This window comes from Alligator mississippiensis, chromosome 12 (assembly GCF_030867095.1).
Source record: "Alligator mississippiensis isolate rAllMis1 chromosome 12, rAllMis1, whole genome shotgun sequence".
In the NCBI taxonomy this organism is placed as follows: domain Eukaryota; kingdom Metazoa; phylum Chordata; order Crocodylia; family Alligatoridae; genus Alligator; species Alligator mississippiensis.
In genome coordinates this window covers 19,074,790-19,099,293 of record NC_081835.1, presented here as the reverse complement: position 1 = coordinate 19,099,293, position 24,504 = coordinate 19,074,790, and the positions used below count along the sequence as shown (strand labels likewise).

The following is a 24,504-nucleotide window of genomic DNA, read 5'->3' as shown; positions in this document are numbered from 1 at the left end:
TATTTGCAAGCTTTTAGGTTCATGTGCCCTTCCTCGGGCAAAGGAGAATGCAAAGACTGTAACATTTCTCCCAGGTAGAAATGACACTTCATATTGTACAGAAGAGCTGGAGGGCTCTATAAGTTCTCTTGGCTGGAAAAGTTCAGTTTATGTAAATTAGGCTTGGATAAAAGTTGGAGCAGTTTATTTACCTCAAAGGTGTCTGATGGCAAGCAGGATGTTGAATTATGCTTCTTTCTACAACATTTATCCCTGGAAATTTGTGGCGATCTGTGGCTCAGATATATACTTCTCACTTTCTGCTTCTTGTTCCGCCTGTCACATTTCCATTACAAACTGTTGAATTAGAAAATTTAGTAGAATTGTAGTTGTCAGAATTTTTGGAGTCATCACAGAATTTCCAGAATCGTAAGGACATTCCACCTTGAAATGAAGTCCCAGCTTGGCACCATGAAATGGCTGAGTGATGTCAGAAAAATCAGGTATCAACATGAACGCCGCGAGCCCCTGGAGGCTGGTGGGGTACAGCAAGCTCCCGCAGGCGGTGGTGGCAGTGCTATTGGTGGTGGGAGCATGATGGTGGCAAGCGGGGAGCTCCTGCAGGCAGCCATGGTGCTGCAGCGGCAGCCCGGGGGGGTGGCAAGTGCTAACCAGCGGTCAGTGACCATCCATAGACACCACCAGCAGCATGAGCAGTGGTCAGCGGCGATTGCAGACCACCTGCAGATGCTGCTCATGGTTGTGGTGGCAAGGGGGGGCTGTGGCGAGCGGCGACTGCCCCCAGGCGCCACTGGCAGTGTCGACAGTGCCTTTTCACAGGGGGTGCATATGCACCTACTTGCACCCCCTATGCATTGCCAATGGACCCCTCTATATATATGTATTTTGGGAGAATAACCACCTTAAAAAAACTTCCTGTTGCAAATGAATTCAGGGAATTGGGTGTAACAGAGAAGGAGAGAGATGAAAAGTCTTGCTACTAGCTAGGATTTTGTAGTGAGACTGCTGAGCAGTACTGAATACGTGCTTGGGTTGACTGAGCTCTGGTGTCTCCTGAGGGACCTCTGATGAGGGAAGGCCACACAAAATGACAGCAGCCCCAGAACTCCAGTTCTGGCAGCTGAATACAATTTAGGGCAGTTAATTTATCAGTTCTTATCTCCTCCAGTTATCAAGAGAGACCGTGATGGACGCATTGTCATTGTCTAGCTCTTAAGATATCCGTGACAGAAACAACACGTAAAGAGTGGGGAGGAAGTGTCAACTCATCACTGGAATACAAGCTTGATGGAGGGGCACTAGCTGTGTTTAGGCTGCTGCCATTATTTGCAGCAGTTCCCTGAGACAGATTGGGGTCCCTCTAATGGCATGTATTTCAGCGCTCCAATAGGTCGAGTGAGGAAAATTAAAAGCCATACCAGGAGTGCTCAGAAAAACAAACACATAAATAAAAATAATAAGAAACATTTGGATTGTTCCTTTCTTTTTATTTTTCTCAGCTGTTAATAAATAAAATGAAAGAAACAAAATTGGCAGATGCGGAAGCGGTGATCAAAGTAACCTACAGGACCTGTTCATACCAACTCTTGAAGAACTATCCACCTGAGTGAATTGTGACTCAGGAGTATCAATTCCTGTGAACTTTAAAGCTGTGTAAAAACAATTCTCATGGCTGAACACAGCGGACACACTTGTTCTGCAGGGACAGCAAGGCTTAAGCAATTAAAGGTTCTTTACTTTAACATGAGAAACTGTGGGTGCTCTCTGCTATTTCTTTTTTTATAACTCACAAAACTTTACTGTCACCTCATTCCTGAAAGGGTATTTAAAAGCCTGAGCATCCAGGTGTGATCCTAAGAACCAGCTACTTTTTTTACTACCACTGGGGCTCATCTTAGCTACAATACTATCCTGAAGTTTTAATGAGCTAAATGTCAACACGGGAAAGAAATCAGGATGATTTAACAATATGGAGATGATGCATACACAACTGCGAGTGTTTAGGCTGTCAAAGGCACTCTGCCTACAGAACATGCAGGGAGACGGAAGCTGAGTCATAAGGATCACAGCCTCACTTCTTCTTTCCTAGATTTTTTCCTACTATAAACAAAGCAAAACAAATTGGTCGGGTCACCCTCCATACAGCATGGCATATACAGTGTGTACAGAAGTTGCTTTTTTTGCCATTTAAAGCCCTTTGCCGTGACTTAACAGAAGTGCACGGCTTTATAGTAGGGCTGAGCAAAATTTCGCTGGCCATTTCGTTTTGACAGTTTTGACCAATTTCAAGGTCGAAACAGGAAAATCGGAATGAAACAAAGGCCGTTGAAATAGCCTCAATACAAAATGAGGCTAGTCGAAACATTTCGAAAGTCAAAGTTTCGATCATAGGCTGGGGATAGGAAGTCAGTCCAGCTATGTTGACTTCCCATCCCCCACACTAGATCCCCATCTCCAGCGCTAGATCGCACTGGGGGTGGAAGGCTGCCCAGCTGGGCTGCCTTGCCGCGCCTGGTGCGATCTAGCATGGGGTATGCGGAAGCAACCCAGCTGGGCGGCTTCCCATCCCCCGCACAATCTAGCGCCAGGGATGGAGAAGCAGCCCACCTGGGCTGCCTCGCCGGCCCTGGGGGTGGAATCTAGCACCAGGGATGGGGAAGCAGCCCAACTGGACTGACTTCCCATCCCCCAGCGAAACGTCGAACCAGCGTCAAAACAGCCGTTCTGTTTCAATGGAATGGAACGGAACAGCTGTTTCAACTTGAAATGAAATTCGAATCAGAAGGCTGTTCCGTTGACCCGTCGAAACTGAGGGTGAAATGGAACGGTGCCCTTTTGCACAACTCTACTTTATAGCACTTTAAAAATGGGCACAGAGTTTTAAATTAACCCTTATTAAATGAGGTATTAAATTTGAAGCACTGTATTTTACAGCACTTCAGCAACCTACAGTGCTTTAAATAACTTCTGTACGTTGGTCAAATTTCTCACCAGTGGAGAAACCACAGGAGGCTGCCTAGGACCCCCTGCCTCCTAGCCTGGAAAATGCAGGGAGGCTCAGAGGCACCCTCCTTCCCCAAACACTGCACTTCTGTCATGTTTAAGAGAACTGTCACTTTATAGTGCTATAAAAAGTGCTCTAAATTACAGCGTTGTAAAACATGCATGAAGCACGCCCACAACGAGCAAACTTTGGTGTCCTTCCTACTGAGTGTTGTTACAGACAGGTTGACAGCCCCACAGGGCAGTCCAGGGAATAATTGATGAATCTGATAATTTAGTCCTAGAAAAAGGGCTTCTGGGTCATCTTTTCTAACTTCCCCTGCAATGACCACAGGAGAGAAATCAACTGCTGAAATATTTGCTACCAAATATATGATTCAAGAAGAGCACAGAGAGAAACCACTCCAGCCTGAAAATCTTGCCCTGCAAATGACCGTGCTCACACTACCTAGGGGACTCACTCTTTCTTTGCTGATCACTTCTATCCAGGTTTGCGGTTGCCCCTGTGACTCTCAGAGGCAACCTCTAGTTGGAAATGAATTGTGGACTGCTTCAGTGCTTTATAATATATTTATACGTTCTCCATTGATGATCTCACTGTCTCTTTAGAGTAGCATCCTCTCAATTGCAGCTTTGGCCCAGGAGAGCTGCTCAACCTTCCAGCCCTCTTGCCTGAACAGCCTAGGAAATGACACTCAGAAACAAAGGGCAGACACAAGAGAACATATAAAGGGGCATTATTTATTCAAACTGGAGCTCTGTTACTGGGTGAGACTTCAGAGCATCTCCTGGCTGCTGTCATCTAACCTGCTCTACTTAATGCTGCTTGAGGAAGCTTAAAGGAATCATTCTGTCTGAACTACTCCTTTTCCCTATGGAAACAGTCGCACCCCTCTCTCAGCGCAGTTTACCTCTGATCACACGCACACTTCTATTTAAAAAACAGCCTCACTTAAATGGCAACGGCTTGGTCTGTGTATGGCACCAAATCTGGTCTGCTAAGAAAACTGGCTTAGTTCTATTTTTACTTTTTGTTTCATTCCTTTCCCTGTCCTTCTCTCAAACATTAAATTAAAGAGAAAAGAAGGGCTTCAAACAGCCATGTTGGAGCTGTAAGGCTCTGGCTCCACGGCAGGTTCTTGCAGCAGCCCAGATCCTTGGAGAAGTCAGACTTCTCCCTGACTCTGGTGCAGGAGGGTCAACCACTGCGAAGAGACACAATCTTTTCTCCTCTCAGTACCGGCCCCTGAGCATGCCTTAAGGGGTCTTTAAGCTACAGTTACAGTTTGCTGTAGCCTGCTCCTCAGCTAGTCTATGCCTGGCCCTTAGACAGTGTGAAAGGGTTTGTGGCCTATTCTCTTCTCCAGTCCCTGCTTATGTGTAGGAGCACAGGGCTTGCTGCTATCTGTCCAAGCTATACCTGTGTGAGGCCAAAAGCAGACACACTTACCATCCATGCTAGCCCCACTGAACACAGCATGGGGTACAGCCAAGGCAAAATCTTCTCCTGACACTTTGTTTGCACCTTCAGCCTTTCTCTGGACCTGCTGCTGCTTGCAATTCAGCTATGCAGCTCTACCCTGGAATCGGCCTTGGGTTGCAACTAGGAGACTACAGCTCACAGCAATCCACAATGCAGTCTAAGCAAAAGCTTGTGCAGATGGATAGAGGAGTGCATTACAGAGTGCCTGGGCCAGGCTCAGAGGCTGAACAGACTAGGGAACCTATAGTGTCATTCAGTAGTCTGATATACTAGTACTGGGGCATGTAGCAGCTGGTGGGAAGCACCAGGGGCAGATTTTGGAGGGGCGGGGGGCGTACACTGGCACTTGCACCCTTCTCTGATTCCTGTTCCACTTAAAGTTTAAAAACAACAGTCTGGCAGTAGCAGCAGCATTTCTAATCAGGCAGTGCTGACCTCATGACTCATTATAAGCTACCTGATCTCTTCTAAACTCTTCATTCCACAACTGTTAATGACCATCCCTCCTTTTTAATGGTCTTGATAGTCCACAATCAAGCAAGCCTTTGTTTTGCAATTCTGTGAGCTGCTCCTGGTAATGAAGCTCCTATTTCATAGCCTTGCAGATTGGTTTTAACTCATGCCAATGAAGTTATACTTATTTTTGCAGCCCTAGGCCCCTAGCATATTAGTAAAGCTTCTAGTTTCTTTTTAACTGGAGAAAAATGTGTTGTTTTAGACATTATGAATGCATCTCAACGTCTGCACCCCCTCTTCAAAATTCTAGATCTGCCCGTAGGAAGCACCATTCGAAAGCATGGCTGTGCCTAAGCACATGGTTACAGAGCCATCTCTGTAAAACCCAGCTGTCACTTCAGACCAGTTCCAATGTCGCTCTGCCTCCCTCTCTTTATTCTGAGTTCATCAGCTGCAGCAGACTCTGGAGCCACTAGAAACAACTGCATTTCTATGGCTCCACTAGATCAGAAGGCGGGGGGATCAGATCTCGTGGGTTCAATCTGGCGACAAGGCAGACGTCATAGTTGTCATGCATGAGGACATTGACGGCCACCACATTCCACTGGTTTTCCCATGTATCCAGCTCTAGGATCTCTTTGGTGATAACTTCATGTCGAGCTGAAAAAAAAATTGGCAGCAATATAAAACCAAAGGCTAAGCCAACAGGGTCAAAGGAGTTTTCACAATTAATGAACGAGTCCAGTTTCTGTGTGAAGTGTCTGTTAAAAGTTCCTTTTTGTGGGGTTATCATCATTCTGTTGTCATTATTAAGGTAGGTTGACTAACGTGCAGTCCATAAACAGAATAAAGTACATGGCATTCTATACTGATCATTATTCCCTCTTCTCTTCAATGCTGAGGTGCAACATGGAGACAAAAGGTCCCAGCATGCAACACTGACTAAAGTGGTTCGGCAGCATTGCATTGTGGGATCTACTGTCTTCTATAAGGCACTGTGCTCCTGGACACTCTCCAACAATGTAGTTTCAAAGAGTGCAAAGTCTGAACACCCCTGCTTTGTGTGATTCAGGATGGAAACAAAGGTAGAAGAAACCTCCAGTGCCTTAAATACACTTGGGCTATTTTGAAGAGTTGAAAAATCTGCTATGAGCAGTCAGAAGAGAACAATGCTACTAAATCAGAGCCAGTCTTAAGACAAGATGCTTTTTAGCAGGGCTAACAAAACTTAACAAAATAGCCACCACATAGGGAGAATTTTGCTTCTGTCAGCCAGCAATGCTGCATTAAACTTCTTGTAAAAAGGGAATGGGGAAAAAAAACCCCTTTCTTTGCTAATACAAGTCCTGTACTTTCAAGCAGTTTTGCTACTCAAAGCTAACCTCTTTCCTATAAAAGAAAAGTGCCTTTCATTTCCCTCACTTTTGCTTTTCATTTTAAAGTTACTTTCTCGCAGCAAGTGACCTTAACCTAAACTTTTCGTACTTTGAAAAGGGGGCACAGATATTCTTTGCTGTCTCCCTTCTACAGTTGATGAAACTCCTGACAGTTTTTCCTGAGTTGCAAAGATTCCCAAGCACAGACATTTCACAGCCAACAGAAGAAGAAACTTTCACAACACCAAACAGTAAACACCCAGCACTGTTCTCATTGAGACTGGGTGATCTGGTTCCAGGTTGAATTGCTTAGTAGGGCTGTGCAAAATTTCAGTGGCTGTTTCATTTCGATGCTATTTTGACTCGTTTCAAGCTCAAAACAGCAAAATCAAAATGAAGAGCTTCGAAACAGCCTTGAAACAAAACGAGGGCAGTCGAAACTTTTCGAAAGTTTTGAAATGTTCGTGTTTCGTAACTCAAGCTGGGCTTGCCTGCAGGGAAACAGAAAGTAAGGAGAGAGAGGGGGAAGAGTGGGGAAGGACTGCTCTCATATCGACTGTGTAGCTGGCCAGTGACTGTCATCTTTTTCTGAGGTCCCTTCCAATCCCAGTGCTCTGGGGGAGGGATGGAAAAACTGCATTAAAGGCAGCATTGTTTGAACTGGCCTGCTTTCTGTCACCCATGTCACGAGTTTTGCTTGTCAGCAGCCTGAGGTGCAGTTTCCCAGAAACCCCGGCACCTGTCTCCTTGAAACTTGGCCTCAGAAGGGGCTAGCATGCCTGAAAGTTTCATCTGAATCAGGCAAGAACTAACGAAGTTATAGGCAGTTTTGTGGTTCCCCATTATAGCCTATGGGCGAAACATCGAAACAGCATCAAAACAGCAAAACAGTTTCGACGAAACGAAACAGCAGTTTTGAAACTAAACGAAACTCCAAGCAAAACACTGTCCCTTTGAAACAGAAGTCGGAACTAAACATTGCTGTTTCGCACAGCCCTATCGCTTAGAGTCTGAACTGGAGCTCCTATTCATCTCTTCCTTCTTGGTTACATTTGATCATTTTTCACGTGGACTCAAAAACTGTTCCCTCACATCTAGCGACTGCACATCATTGCTTATACCATGCCATTGCATGAGTAATTCTGCTTTGTGGATCAAGAAAGAAGTACGGGAAGAACTTTCTGACAATGAGGGTGGCCAAGCACTGGAAAAGGCCATCTAGAGAAGTTGTGGAATCGGCATCCTTGGAAGTTTTCAGGAGCAGGTTGGATAGACACATGGCTGGGATGGTTTAGTCAGGGCTGATCCTGCTTTGAGCAAGGGGCTGAACTAGATGACCTCCTGAGGTCCCTTTCAGCCCTATTTTCCTATGATCTTATGATGAACAAGCAAGGGAAAGAAGAAGACAGAGTCAATGAATAGGACAGCAGCAAGGCTCATATAGTCTCCCAATTACTAGAAGCACAGACAGCTTCTTCCCCCTCTGAGAACAGTCTTGGGGATTTACCACTCTTCCCTGGAACATCTGTATTGTCTTATCATGATCTTGAGCTTCCTGAAGTCACAGAACCCTTTTATATAAGCTCTTCTGCCAGAGAAGCCTGACACCTATTTTAAAGACTGACGTGGAAGCAGGTGACCCAGCCTGGCAGTGGCATCCCACACCTCCCAGACTGTTCTGCCATTGCCTCCAGTCTCTTTGCAGGACTCGAGATGATCTATCACAGAATCCCAGGGTTTCACAAAATACTTTCAAAACCACTGATCAACACATGCTAATATTATATGTCACAATATCTCGTTGTCATGAGACCTAAAATACATCCAGGACTCTTCAATAGTTCAGGAAAGTTGACTTGCACAATGCAGCAGTGAGTCCTATGGAAACAACATGTCTTTGGAATTTCAAGATAGGCTTCCCACAATGATAATTAGGGGCAACTCTGTGTTGTGGTAGATCCTCCATACCTGCTGGTACTGTGGAGCCCCTAAAGTCAGCCCTTCCTCAAACCAACATGCATCTGAATCTAAAGAAGCCATTTGCCACCTCGTCATGCAGATTCTCACAGAGCAGCACAAAGTGATTCCCCCTTTCCTAAGTTCACAAATGCTAATAATATTTTTTTCCTCAGTTCTGTCTGTGGTTAACTGTAGAAGAGAGGAAAATTAAGTTGAAGAGCGACAGGTCCATGGGGCTAAATTCTGAGCATTTCCTTGGCTTTTGCTCCACTCTGGGAATTTACTTGACAAACATCTGATTAAAACCTGAGTAAAGACCTCCTTGGGATTTGTCCCAACAGTACCCCTTCCATTTCTGCCTGCACCCCATGAGGAGCTAAACAGTTGTGATATTTTGCTTATCACACTCAGGCAGTTCATCAAGTAGACAGGAAATAATAAGTGTGAGAGCACCATCCATCCAGGAATGAAGACAGCAAGCTGCTAAAATACCCAGTTAAGTGTGAAGAAGGAAGGCTTGCTTGAGAGAAACACAAGTACCAACAGATCTCTTCTTTCCTATATGACACAGGAGGGCTGAGCGGGGATGGGGTTTCTTTTTTTCTTAAGCAAAAAGGATGACATGAACAGCCACAAGATGTGACGCTGGAGGCTCCAATTCTGTTTTTTATTGTGAGATCATCTCCTTATGCCCTAAATTATTGTGCTTTGGATTTTGTTTGACATGAAATGTAGCAAAAATAAAACAACTGGTTGGGAAAATCAAACAGCGGAGCTGTCTTAAAATGTTCTGTTGGCAGTTACAGTACTTCAAGAAGTCCTAATTAAAACATCAAAGGAGGAGTTGGAAACCCTCCCCTCAAGTCTTGCTGTGTCTCTTCCTGACCCTTGTGACTCCTAACCTTCAGTGGCCTTTGTTTTCCTTTCCTTGTGGGCTGTTGTAACTGGTTTTGTTCTGCTTGCAACAAATTCTGCTTGCCAGCACATGAGGTGTTAGTTAACTCTCAACCCCTGGGAGATAAAAGAGGATCTATATTGTTGTAATAATAGATGTGATCCATTTCTCTTGTCTTACCTTGCTTAACTTAAAAGGAAACTGCACCCATTTGGTACAGAAAGTTCAAATAAGAAGAAACAGTGCTCAAAGCATAGTCACATATTTGAGCAGAAGAAATGTATTAATGAGAAGTCAGTGAAAATTGGTACCTCAGCCCTGAAGCACTTTGATTTTGGAGTTGGGGGTCAGATTCAAATCACTGGATTCAGACATGGCTTGAGGATTTTCCAAGGTGAATCTAAAACCAGCCAGTGTGTTCCTGCAAGTGTTTCGTTCCACACAGTGGATCTCTCACAAGAAGAAATGATTCCATCAAATTCCTGCTGCTGTGTAAATGCTAAGTATTATTTATTACCACCATTTTATTATGATGTTGGGCACCAATAAGAATAATAAAATGTTGCAAGAACACTCCTATGAGTTTGGTTTCAGGATTTCAGAACTTAAAGTAAAACTCACCCAGGTGCAGCTCTGAGTGGCTGTCTCATCGATTTATTTTTAATTTTAATTGCAATCTCCATTTCTAAGCTGCAGTCTCCTCTACCCAGTTTTGTTAAATTTTGCTTATGAAAGCACAGTATTATCTATGAAAGAGATCACCTTCATCAAGCAACTGCTTCTCTTAAGAAGCCATAGACAGTATCGCCAAACTGACTCAGTTCCACTTTCATCAGAACGCCACCTTCATCATGCAAATCATTTCTTTTTAGTCCCCTAAACATTTGTTCCATGGTTTTTACTCCTTTACAAAATCAAGTTTCATTCTACTGTAGATACTGGTTTACTCATGAGGATTAACTCTTGAAGAGGCAAATTCTTGAGTTGACTTGTATACACACAAAAGTCGCATTACTTTAACTATACTGATGTGTTTCAAGTGGTCCAAACTCATACCCCACCAGTATGGACATAGAGCAGCGTGTCATATCCTGTCATACAGGAAGGGAATAAGCTCTACCAGCCCGAGGAACCTTTATGCCAATACCTACAGGCATTACATTTTGATTAACCTAATCAGTGTAAATACCCACTCATGAAGGTATTCAGAGGGTTTCATTTAGCCCAAGAATGCAAGGCCCAATCTAAGTTAGTGCACCTAAGCAGGTGCATTAATTTAGATCCAGTACAGGCTAACCCAATCTCTGAAGGGGTTAACCTGATCTTGAAAACATTTTCATGTAGTTGGGCTTTCCCAACCTGGGCCTGGGAAAGCCCAGCCACTTGCCCCAGCCCCAGAGCTGTGCTGCTTCCAAACCCCAGTAGCCCCAACTGGGCAATCTCCAGCACATGGACCTGCCAACCCCTGTTCAAGACCTGCCAACTACCCCCATGGACTTACCAACCCCCTCCACAACTTTGAGCTACTCACCTCAGGCTCCCCACACTGCTCCTGTTCTAGGTTTAGGCAACTTAAAGTAAGCTGCATAAACCTAGGCAAGGTGCAGTGAAAACTTGTTTGCACTTTAAGTGTTGGGCTTACTTAGTTCTAGTAATAAGAAAAAAAAAAGCACACCTCTAACTGCCACATTTATACTGGTATAGCATGTGTATATAGAACCAGACCTAATACTGTATCTACAAATCACATTTTGCATGCAGTTAAGAACTTGATATTTAATGTGCAAATGCAAAATACCATTTTACATGTGCAAATTGCTGTAATCTAAATACAGAACTTGCAGGTATAATCTTTAACCCCCTATTTAAAACCTCAGCCCATGATGTGTTGTTTATAAACTAAATGCTTACTACTTCTTACATAATGAAATCCTTTGGATGTGGTTAAGGCTGCTTGTAACCAACCAAAATATTTATTTTCAGTAAGATGGCCATCTCCATTTATCTACTTCTATCAAAAACTTTATTTTCAAATGGATTTCACCATTCAAGCATGGCCAGATTGATTGAGGAGGGGGGTTGCTGTATGATTTCTCATGCTACTTAAATCAAGATAGACCATCACAGGTTGAGACTTACACTATGCTGCAGGCAACATAAATTTTTAATCTGCTTTTCCATTCTTCTGAATTGCATTCCCTACATAGGTTGGACAGTAACAATGTTTCTGTGTGCATATAATATTTAATCCTTTAGATCTTGCCGAGACTTGCTTTTTCTTTTTTGTTGTAAGAGCTGAACTTTCCATTACAAAGTTCACTTAAAGTCAGTATATAGAAATCTAGCTAGCTATGTTTGCTACAAATGTCCAACTCAGGATCCTTAAAATTCTGGTTTATTAGGCAGATTGAAACACTGTAATGAGTTCAATCATAAACCTTGGGGCTGGTCCCCACACACACACACACACACACACATGCACACACACAGTAGCAAGCTACAGAGTCAGGTATACCTATCCTACAAGCGCTGGAGTCTGCTGTCAATGGCCAGTCAAGGCTTCTTTCAGCATGGTGTTATCCTCCAGAAGGGAGTCGCCAGCTGGTCCTTCTGGCTGGACAGGTCTGGTCAAGTTGGAGATCAAGAGGGCGCCACTGAGGGTCACTTTTCACTGCCTTTTATCTGTCCCTGGCAGACTTTGGTGACTCCCCAGTTTTCAAGTTTGCCCAATCCAGGGGTCATTGACCCTCGTGGGACTTCCCCCCCCTCGGTGGCTACTGGATGGCATCTGTCAGCCCCAGGGGTCATCCGCATGAATGTGCAGGTTTGGAAGTCCACTGATGAATTTTGAATAGGGCTCTGGGAGTGGTTGATCTGGAGATATTCAGCCCAAAAGTTGGTCCCCGGCGTCGATTAACTCAGGCCAGGGCTTCTAGCCCTTGATCAGTGAGGTTTAGAGATTTCGTGGTTGTTACATTGTCTTCTATTGAATTCTTCCATTGGTTGATCTGCGTTGTCCCAGGTGTTAATTGCTGTCTGCTGCTACAGTGTTACACATTCAATCACTAATTCACTCGCTCTTTCAGGGGCCAGCCTGATACAGGGAAGGACAGTTTGATTCCTGCCCTTGTTAACATTGTTACAATGTATAACTTACTTATGAAACTAAATACATTCAGTTGAAAGATGAAAGGTGAAGAGTATAAAATATAAGCTACCAATGCCATGGCACACAAATAGATAAAAATACCAAAATACAAGGGGAGATACAAAATGCACACATACAAATTTTAAAACACAATTCCTTATCTTAAAGTGAAAGAGAGAAGAAGGAAGAAAAGGTAAAAAAAGAGAAACATATCCACAGAGGGGAGAGCAAATGCAGGCAAGAGGAAAAGGGAGCTTTCTGCTACAGCTATTTGTATGGCCCCATCATTGTAGGACATTACCCTCCCAGTAATTTGCTAAGTGAATCTGTCTGTACCACAGTCCTATGGTAAAGTATTCACTTTTTACAGTGTGGAAACTGAGGCACAGAGAAATTAAATGGCCTGCCCAGAACTGCAGAAAGTCTGTAGCAGAGCTGGGAACTAGAACTCCATCACTCCAGTCCAGTCCTTTAACTGTATGAGAATTAGGCCTGTGCAAAGTGGCTAATATTCACTTCACACAGCCCTAATGAGAATATCAAACCTTGCAGCAGCTCCTTCAGAACATACAAGTAGCATCTGCCTCCATTTTACACCTGAGGAAACAGAGGCATGTGAGATTAAGAGAGACCCATCAAAGGTCACAGAGCAAGTCAATGCTTGATCAGAGATTAGGATTAGAGCTGCTGCTTCTCATCTGCAGGTTCTGCACACTGTGCTATTCCTCAATCAATCCCCTCTCTGAGCAACTGCTGAGCTCAGTCCTGGTCTTTTTATCCAACTGACCTGCCTCTTTTCCATGCCTGACAGGAAAGTCTCCTGAATACACCTGTCCTACATCAGCTTCATAACAGCCACTAAACCTCTCCCTATTTAAATACTGACTAACCTCTTTCCATGAAAGAGGCATTAAGACACTGCAAGATAAGCACCATCCCCATCACCCAACCTCTAGACTGTGCTTCATTCTCCATCTCCCCCTGCAATTGGCATTTAACAGCCATACCAAAGCAACTTTGCTTTAATTTCAGCATGGGGGTTTTGTTTTCAAATCTTTCCTTTGTAGGCCATGCTCTATACCAGAGAACAGCCAGTGATCTTTGTACAACATATGACTAACACACTGTCACTGATCTTCATGGCATAGCTGCTCTCATATAATTACCTAGCATAAATATTGAAGGGTTTTAGGGAGGGGAGTGTACATGTTTGTGTTGCAGTGGGTTAAATGCTCTGGTAGCCTGTCACCACTGGATGCACAAAATCCTCATTGGATAAGAGAGAAATCATGAGGTCTTTCATCCTTAACCCTGTATTTGTGTACAGCTAAAGGCCAGATTACAGACTATCCCACATATGCACACAGAGATGTAAGAAGGAGGCATAAGGTGGGCCCTCACCCCCTTGACCTGGCTTGAGAGAGGCAACACCCTTGTGAAACTACCATGTTGCCCTTAAGCACATGTGGGCTGCACCAGTGAGTTGTGCCCAAACTATTACCCACTATTTTGGGAGTGTTTGCTTGGCTGACCCAATGTAGAACAGGCTGAGACTTAGTGATTTACCTGCTTGCCAGCACAAGCTGCCCCAGCGCTAGAAGCAGCGCAGAGTATATCCCCAAGGACATACAGAATAGGGGTAGCACTGTGGGGGCAACCTGGTACCTGGGTTTACAAGACTGCATTATGCTCTAGTAATATACACTTCCATGTATCTGTATGAGTGTAAATCCAGCACATATTACAATGCTGGGAGCTTTAGACAGTCAGATGGATAGGCAGGTGTCCACATTACACTTCAGAAAGACCACACTGCCAATATATCCACTTTGCTTAATATCCTGTGTGCTCAGGCATCCTGAAAACAGCAGGGAATCAATTACAGCAGCTCCTGCAGCATTTATTTTCCTTTTAGTTACCTGCTTCAGTTTTAGTTGGCTGTCTTCTTTGAGATCAGAGGCCATGTTTTCATTGACAGGGGCACACAGGAAAACAGACTGTAGACAACAAGCTCCCCTCCACAATGGGAAATCAGTGTACAGACAGGCAGCTTTAATGACATGGGAGCAGAAGTTATTTCAATGATCTTTTTTTGGATTGTTCATTTTAACTTTAGGCTCCAGAACTTTTCTAGAGGTTTATCCTTTTAGGGCCTGTTCATGCTCTCTTACTTTCACGTGTAGTCTTATCTGACCCAATTCTCATCAAAGTGAAAGGCAAAACTCATTTCCATTTCCATGATAGCAAAGCTGGGCACAATGGCTTTAAAGGGATCATTCACATGAACAAGGGCTTCAGGATCAGGTCCTTATGGGAAGAGAATTCTTGGTCTCCCCACATGTTCAGATTATGTTTATAAATACTTTACAAAGGGCTAATAAATTATTAATTGATATTAGGCACATGTTGTAGACATAAACAGTGTGTGTTCAAGATAATTATGAGCACATTAGTAGATATTATATCAAGCTATAAGCTGTGTTAGAGGGGTCAAAGCCCGTGCTCCCCGATAGGCCAAGCCTGTGCTTGCTGAGCTAGGGCATCCCGTGCAGCATGTTGAGGTGGTGGGTGGGGTTTGGTGCTCTTGGGCAACCCTTCTGATGTCATGTGTCATGACTTCCCCTTGCATTGCCATACACGCGGACCCCCACACCCACATTGCTTCACATACCCCAGCCATGATTCCCCTACACACATCCCCCCACAAACCCCATACCCACCCACACCCCACATACCCATCCACAGCACCCCACAAACCTATACACCCCCCCCACAATATACAAGAGTAAAATGTCATTTTAAGCTTTTGTGCAATTACCTCTGTGTATACTACAAACACATGTAAATCAAGACAAAAATATTTTTTGAAATCAAATGAATGAATACTACAGATGTTTGCTTTTTAGAATATAATTTGGTATTTTTCTAGTTCTGAGATGGCAAAACCCCTTGCTGAAAGGAGTATTTCCAGGGGCAAGGGGAGGGACTTCAGGTCGCAAAGGTCAGGGGCTAGGGGGCGGGACTTCCAGTCCCAAGATGGCAACCAGGGGGCAGGGCACCTGTCAAGGGGCGAGGCTACCCATGCAGCCCTCGACATCATGCCAAAACTCAGGAAGTGGCCCTCCACCCAAAATAATTGCCCACTCCGATCTAACACAAGAAGTCTATGGGCCAACCAGGGGCAAGGCACTCCTAGACTTAGTTCTGGCCAAAGGGGAAGAACTAGTGAGCAGCATGAGGATCGAAGGGAAACTGGGCAAAAATGACCATGAGATGATCACTTCCTCCATCCACTGTAAATCAGGGAAATTGGCCAGTAAAGTAGAAATCCTTGATTTTTTTTTTTTTAGGAAAGCTGACTTCCACAAGCTTAGGGGATTGGTTGGTGAGGCCCTGCGGGATAATGGTTTGATGAGGAAGGGGGTACAAGAAGAGTGATTGTTCCTCAAGGAAGCAATCCTAAAAGCTCAAAGGAAGTCCATTCCCTTTCATAAGAAAAGCAGCAAAAGGGCTGAAAGGCCCCCTTGGCTCAACAGGGAAGTCATGGACCTTCTGAAATTAAAATGAGAAGCCTACAAAGGATGGAAGTCAGAAATAACTACCAAAGAGGAGTACTCGGCAACAACCTGCATCTGTAGGGAGCAGATCAGGATAGCAAAAGCACAAACTGAATACAGATTGGCAACCAGAATCAAGGACAACAAAAAGTCCTTCTTTAGATATGTAGGACGTTGGAGAAAAAATAAGGAAAGCATAGGGCCCCTGATGAATGAAATGGGATGGCTGAAAACTGACACTCAGAACAAAACTGAACTCCTGAATGAATATTTCATGTCAGTCCAAGGGTGTTAGCCTGCTTGACAGGATACAGGATGATCATGGTGGGGGTGACCCCCTCCCCAATAATTTGCGTAGATCTTCTGGGGGAACACCTACCAGGGCTGTGCAAAGCTTTGGTCCCTGATTCAACTCAGCAGAGATCAGGGAATTGAATCAAATCAGAGGACGCTTTAATATCTCTGAATGGAATCGGAACCCTCCGAATTGATTCAGAGACATTCAGAAAGATTCGGCAATTCGAACACAGACATAGACACAGCTTTAAACGTTTTTTTTCTACATAATTCTAGGTAGCAGGTGGCCCACGAACGCTGTGATGCTGGGGCACATGGAGTGTCCCACAGAAGCACGGGGGGCTTCACAGTGTGCTCAGCAGCAGACCCAGAAGAGGACCTGAAGCACTTCCGGTCCACTTCCTGGTCTGCAGGGAAGCACAAGGGGGCCCCCCGCCTGCACCCCCCCAGCTTGGTGACTGGTGCCTCCTGGGTCTGGGGGGGCACCCCGGGGTCCTCCCATGGCCAATTACCAAGCTGGGGCGGCGCAGAGAGGCCCCTATGTGCTCCCTGATGAACCCAGAAGTGGATCAGAAGTACTTCTGGTCCACTTCTGAGTTCGCCGCCGAGCACATGGAGGCCCCCCCCCCCCCCCCCCTCCTGTGGGACGCTCCATCAACCTATCGAATCAGGGACAGTGATCTGAAGGAGTGAACTGAATCTCTGTCCCTGATTCGGGCCAAATCTGAATCAAATAGGGCCCGCTTCACACACCCCTAACACCTATAAAGGCTAAATATCTACAAGTCAGCAGGACCAGGTGAACTACACCCAAGGGTGCTAAAAGAACTGGCCTATGTCATTGCATGACTGATGGCAAAGTTATTTGAAGACTCATGGTGCTTGGCAGACGTGCCATAAGATTGGAAGAGGGCTAACATGGTGCCTATCATTAAGAAAGGGAGAAAGGAAGACCCAGGAAATTACAGGCCAGTCAATTTGACCTCAATCCCTGGTAAAATCCTGAAGGAAATTATCAAAGAATCCATTACGGACAGTCTAGCAGAAGGCAATATTCTGAAGGATAGCAAACATGGCTTCATTACAGGCAGGTCATGCCAGACCAACCCCATTTCCTTTTGTGATCAGGTTACTTGTCACCTGGATGGGGGAAGTGAGGTTGAGGTCATATACCTGGACTTCAAAAAGGCCTTTGACCTGGTCTCCCACAAAGTCCTCATGAAAAAATTAGGAAAATCTGGCCTTGACTACTTTACGGTCCAATGGCTAGGTAACTGGCTCTGTGGTAGGACCCAGAGAATATTGATTGATGGAACTGAGTCATCATGGTGGAGGGTGACCAGTGGCATTCCTAAGGGTTCAGTACTCAGACCAGTACTCATCAACTATTTGGATTCAGGTATTAAAAGTCAACTAGCAAAGTTCGTTGATGACACCAAACTATGTGGGAGTGTGGTCATGCTCAAAGACAGGCTGGCAACATAGGCTGACCTGGACAAGCTCGTGAGGTGGGCGAACCTCAACCAGATGTTGTTTAATACAAAGAAATGTAAAGTGCTCCATCTGGGGAAAAATAATCCACAATACTAGGGGTGTGCAAAACAGGCCCTATTCGATCTGGATTCAACATGAATCAGGGACAGTGATTTGATCTGTTGATTTGGATCGCTGTCCCTGATTTGATTCGGCCGAATCTGAATCTGAAGATTCGATGCTGATTCAGTGAATCAGTGATTCAGATACAGGCACAGCTTTGAAAGATTTTTTTTTTTTTCTACATACCTTGAGGTAGCACCACGGCTCGTGATCGCTGCAGTGCTGGGGCAGATGGAGCGTCCCACAGGAGCATGGGGGGCTTGGCAGCGAACCCAAAAGTGAACTGGAAGTACTTCTGGTCCACTGCCAGGTCTGCCAGGGAGCGCACCGGGGGCCCCCCCCCGTGCCCCCACCCCCGGCTCAGTGATCAGCCACAGGAGGAACCCCAGGTGCCCCCCCCCCCAGACCCAGGAGGCACCAGTCACTGAACTGGGGGGGAGTGGGGGGCCCCCCTTGCATGCTCCCCAATTGGACCAGGAAGTGGACTGGAAGTGCTTCTGTTCCACTTCCGGGTCTGCTGCTGAGCACGCTGGGGAGCCCCCCACGCTCCTGTGAGATGCTGCATCTGCCCCAGCACCATAATGTTCACAGCCCCTGCTACCTAGAGGTATGTAGAAAAACATTTAAAGCTGCATCTACATCTGAATCGCCGAATCAGGCCGAATCTCCACTGAATCAAATCAGGGTCCAAAGCTTCGCACAGCCCTACACAACACACTTATAGGCTTGGCAGTGTTATGCTTGCTAGCACCACATCTGAACAAGACCTGGGTGTCATGATATACAACAAAATGAACATGAGCCACCAATATTGGCGATGCGTATGGAGTGCATGCGGGTGCACCCCCTGAGCTTGGTGGTGCACCCCCTGCAATAAGGCACCACTGACATTGCTGGCAGCACCTGCGGGCAGTCACTGCTTGCCACCCCCGCCCACCACCATTGGTGACATCTGTGGGCCGTCCCTGATTGCTGCTGGCTGCTGCCAACGCTGCCAGTGGCATATGTGGGTGGTCACTGACCGCTGGTCAGCACTCGCCACCCCTCCTACTCCCCCATGCTTAGAGTGCTGTGGCTGCCTGTGGGAGCCTACCACTTGCCGCCGCAATGCTCCCACTGCCAGCAGCGCTGCTGCCACCTGTGGTAGCTCGCCATGCCCCACCAGTCTCTGGGTGTACGCAGCATTCATGGCCACTAATGCAACACCATAGCTGGCAGAGTTAATCAGACACTGGCATGCATCTACTGAGGCATCTCGAGCAGGGCTAAGGATGTCATCCTCCCTCTCTACTCAGTTTTGGTGAGACCACAGCTGGAGTCCTGTGTCCTGTTCTGGGTGCTGCACTTCAGGAAGGATGTGGACAAGCTCTAGAGAGTCCAAAGGAGGGCCACATGCATGATTAAAGGCCTAGAGACCAGGTCATATGAGGAGGGGCTGAAAGACTTGGGACTATTCAGCCTGAAGAAGAGAAGACTCAAAGGGGACTTGGTGGCAGCCTATAAGTATATCAAGCGCATTCATTAGGGCCTGGAGGAAAATCTGTTCACCGAGTTTCCCCCAGGGGAGGGCAAGAAATAATGGGCACAAGCTGATTAAGGATTGCTTCAGGCTAGACATAAGGAAGAGCTTCTTTACAAGTCAAGTGCTGAGGGTTTGGAACAGGCTCCCCCAAGAGGTGGTACAGTCACCCACCCTGGTGATATTCAAAAAGTGTCTTGATGCCCATCTTGCTGGGATCATTTGATTCAAGCAGTCTTCCCTGCCCAAGTGCAGGAGAGCTGGACTCAATGATCTGTAAGGTTCCTTCCAGCCCCTAACAACTATGAAACTATAAAAATATGTTTTACAACTTTTGCTATTTTGGGAGGTAAAGAAGTAAGACTAAAGCACAACAGCTGTTTTCAGCTGGACAGATTACCATTCCCTTTAGTGCCTCAGATCTCTTAAGCACATTCATATGAGGGCATGTTGTAAAGATGAAGCCAATGAGACTTAGTTGACACTAGAAATTATAAAACCTCTTCTTAGGAGAAGGTTTAGCAAAATAAACCAGTAAATATTGTAACGGTTTTTGATGGAAATAAAGACTGATTTAAAAAAATATATTATCACAGGGTTTGTGTGCTAAGCTGTAGAGTGGGCTGTCATTTTTGGGTGGGACAGAGCAGGTGGTAAATTTCCCAGAACCAGGGGATGTGTTGTAAAGTGAGTAAACCTACCAGCAAAAAAATTTAGATATGTGACCAGAGCAGACCTCTACATATTTTACTATAGGGATTCTCAGCAGACCGCTACACATGCAACACTCCTGAAGAAGGGTAGAAACTGGTCCATTTCCAGGTTCTCTGCAAGCACATGGAGGGCCCCACCCTGTGCTCCTGTGGGATGCTCTATCCGCCCCAACATCACAGCGATCACAGGCCGCACTGGTACCTTGAAGTATGTAGAAAAAATATTTAAAGCGGTGTCTATGTCCAAAACACTGATTCTCTGAATCAGAATCGAATCTTCAGATTTGGATTCAGCTAAATCAAATCAGGGACAGTGATCCAAATCAACAAATCGAATCACTGTCTCTGATTCAGGCTGAATCTGAATCCAAATCGAATAGGGCCCACTTTGCACACCCCTACTATTAAGCACAGACATTTAATTTCTGAAAAATAGATTTCTCTGTGTGTGTTTTGGGGTGGTGGCTTTTAATTTTGCAGAGGGGCTTTTAAAGGTTGGGGGCTCTTCAGAGTTGCAGTATGTGTATGATGTTAAATTTAGGATTCCATTTGTGGAAAATGAATTCTTGATGCTGAGATGTAAATTGTATATATTTCCTAAATGATCTCATGCAATACCAGCAACGAACATGATGTTTCAGAGAATCAGCTCCCCAAAATACCAGAGGACCAGGAATCAGATCAAAGGCCTCTTACAACATTACCGCAAAACCATAGAAATCAACCTTCTTAAATATGAGAGTCCAAAAGGCTGATCATTTCTTTCATGTGACTGGGGGTGGGGTTTGTCATGCCAGGTGTCATGTGACTGGGGGAAGGGAAAGGGTTTGTTATGTCACATGTCATGTGACCTGGAGCCTGGAGATGGGATTTGTGATGCCCTGCATCATGTGACCAGGGAAGGGTGGGGTTTGTGATGTCACATACCATACCAGGGGAAAAGGAGATGTCAAAGACCATGTGATGGGGCAGGACCTCCAGCCCCAAGATGGTGGCCTAGATGGCCACCTGTCAAATTGATGAGTTCGTGTTTCTATATAATACTTTCATCATTTATTAAACCCTTATAAACTATTCATATGTGAACATTTCTAAGCAGTGGAACTGAATTGCTCATTTTATCCCACTAGATGTTCTGTCAAAATCAGACCTGGAATGAGCAGGTGCAGTCCACCATGGCTGCCGTGACCCGGACTAGCCTTATTTACTGCAGAGCATTTCTAGCTAATGAAGGCTAGGTGAGTCAGCAGCCATCTCTGGGAACAGAGCTCACCAGAGAGCTCTCTGTTGCACTTAGGTTTCTGAGAGTGGACTTATACATTGCTCTGATTAGCGGACAAATTAGGTGAAAGATCAACATCAGCCTGGATTCAAGACACAGGCTTGATAGATGGTTTAGGGCTAGTGGCATGACAGCTGACAAGGAACATATTTCTATACAGAATACAGCACAGGGATTCTGCATCCCTCTTATTAATAGTAATTCAAGGATCAACATTGTGGGTAGGAGAACTTTAAATACAGTCTTCCTCACTGCCTTGTGCCTGATATTGGAGAGAAACAAGCACTGTTGCAAACAGATAGCAATCAGGCAAGAACTTGACCTCCTGCTTTATTTAACTTGGAACATAGCAGGGTGCCTGAGAAACAGTCTTGCTCCAACCACACATCCCCCAAAATTCACAAGTACGGTATTCATTGTGCCAGGGTCCTTAATATGTCTAAATTTAATTTGCTCTCAGTAATGTACTGTAACCACTCTAATCACAGACAAGGATAATGCTTCTCCATCTAAATCATGTAATGGATGAGACAGAGGGGAGCAACCTTTATGGTAGATTAGTCAAAATAAATAGCGGTTCAGCTAGTCCACTGTTAGGAAAGGATGGCCTGGAGATGCAAACGCATTAGCTCAGCTGGAATATCCCAGTTACAACATGGCTCTGTATTACTTTAAACTAAACTCTGTCCCAATCTATATATTTGCTTTCACTGTGCATGTACACAAGGAGGAGGAAGAGACCAGTGAATTTGTTAGGATTAGGGACATAAATAGCTCTGTATATAAGGTTACAGTTGCACTTCAAAAGTGTCACTAGGTTGGAACAAATACCATGGCTACTTTAATAACTGCAAGGATAGAACTCACACCTCCTGCTCCAGAGTCAGAGCCTTGAACTGAAGGACAATCTCCATTTGTGACGGTAGTATGGGGCCTGTGACACAGCTCCGTTGAGAGGCATAGTTAGCCATGTTAGCCTGAAGTCAAGTAGAAGGCAGGGTAGATTTACACCTTAAAGTATAACCAAAATACATATGTATGTGTGTGTGTATGCATGTGTGTGTGTATTATTAAATACATACATGCAGTTATTAAAATAGCCATGATATGTGTTCTAGTCTACTGTTACTTCTAAAGTGCAACAGTAACTACACACACATACACAAACACACACACACACACACACACACAAGCTTTTGTGGACAAGCTTTTGTGAGCTGAAGCTCATTTTATCAGATGCTGTGCTTCTAAGGAAGTAAGCTTCACCTAACAAAAGCTTGTGCTATATATATGTACACACACACACACACACACACACACACTCATACACACAAACAGAGTATGTTACAGCTTGGATTGGCTACCATGCTTGTATATCATAGCCTTCTAACAGAGCCTATCAAGGCTGGTCACCTCAGCTGCGGCAGGGTAAATTTGTACCTTATAGATTAATCAAAGTAGATTTTATGATACATATTACAAACACACACACACACACACACGTATGTATGTGTATATATGTATGTATGTATGTATGTATGTGTATATATGTGTGTGTGTGTGTGTGTGTGTGTGTGTGTATGTGTATGTATGTATGTATACTCTACTTTGGTTAGTCCAAAGGTGCAAATTTACTCTGCCTTCTATGCAGCTGAGTTGACCAGCTTTGATAGGCTCTGTTACAAGGCTATGATGTACAAACACAAGCTCTAACATACCATAGGGAAAAACAGTATGTATTGTTTGCTGCATTTGAGACCGTGAAGTGAGTAGCTGGCACTTCAGATACACACAGTTCCATACCAGTGGAGTTAAGTGATGAGGACAATAAGGGCTTTTAAATACAATGGGCCAATAATACCAGAGGCTGTGCTTCAGGTACAGCCTTCAGTATTTGAATTCAGGTATCTTTTCTTTTGTCATGTATCCAAGGCTCTGTGAGAGTGTTAGCTTTGAATGATAACCAAAGCATATGCTCTTTATGAAGGCTGGCATTTAATTAAACAAAATATTCACTTCAAAAGACCCCGACCCTACTACAAACCAGGCTCCCACTGACAGCATCCATTCATTCTACCCCCAGAAAAGACGTAGGAAAAGCATGCATTTTGCAATGTGATGTGAAGGTCAACAGCTCTGTGTTCTGGCCAACCAGCCACAGAAGCAAATATCCCACTACCAGCATGCAAACAACACACGCACATCTCCATTGGTTTAACACAAGAGTAAGAGTATCTCTTGGGTTAAAGAGTAAAAAAAAAAAAAGAAGTGTCAAAGAAAAAGGAAACTCGCCTGGCAGACATTTTATAAATATGTAATGTAATGCTGTATAACTTAACAACTTCTTGCCACATCTTTCAGCAGAGCATACTAATGTGACTGCTTATGCCATATACACAGACCGCAATGCTAAAAGCTGTCGACCTGTGCAGGTGTCAGGGTTTCATTTTATGTAAAAAGGCAAAGGAATTATAAAATGTATCAACAAGAACATTATGCAGTCAATCTGCAAAGGCTGGTTTAAAATCAGTAGCTATGGCAATAGCTCAGCAGAACCCTTAGAAGATGACTGGATGGCAATTGCCCATTGCATTGCACTGAAAGTTTGTTTACTGAATGGAGCTTTTACAGTGGGCAAAACTATGAACTGTGATGGACAAAAATGAATTATAAAACCTTTCTGAACATCTTTCTGGGTGTCACATACTGGTAACAGGCAACAGAGTATCAGAGAAAGAGATTAGTAATTCCCTCCTGCCTTGATATTAGTTCTAGCTACTGGAAGAACCAGACTAGTTAATATGTAAGCCACTAAAAAGAAAGAAGTTTCTCAATTCATGTTACGGTGAGGTGTTCAAGCAGGACAGAAATTACATTCTGGTACCCAGAAAGGTCATAGCCAGATATAAGGTCATGGGAAGATGGTGCTTACCAGCAGGACAGCCTTGAGGAGTCATTATCCCAAGCCTGGATCAGAGCTCAGACTTTCCCAAGATTGCCCCTAAACCAAACCCTGCCCACTAGCCTCATCAAAGTCGGGTGCAGTTTCACCATTCAACAGGGCTGAAATGCTTTGCAGAGCTCAAATCTCCTTGGGTCAGACTTGGACACAGTTTGGGCTAAGACCATCTTTGGAGCGGGGCTCGTGTGCTAAGCTTGATATTGATAGCCATGTTCAGATACCCCTGTAGACCCAGCTCACTCTCATCAGGACCCTTTG

The 24,504-nt window shown here is 44.7% G+C and overlaps 1 protein-coding gene across 1 annotated transcript in view; it reads right to left on the bottom strand.

Annotated features, from left to right (window-relative positions):
* Window positions 1-1,484: 1,484 nt before the first annotated feature.
* Window positions 1,485-24,504, bottom strand: part of KBTBD12 (kelch repeat and BTB domain containing 12) — a 46,784-nt gene continuing 23,764 nt past the window's right edge. Inside the window, exon 5 of the mRNA XM_006264423.3 lies at window positions 1,485-5,602. Coding sequence (XP_006264485.1) covers window positions 5,433-5,602 — 170 coding nt within the window. The 3' untranslated portion in view covers window positions 1,485-5,432. The remainder of the gene's footprint in view (window positions 5,603-24,504) is intronic.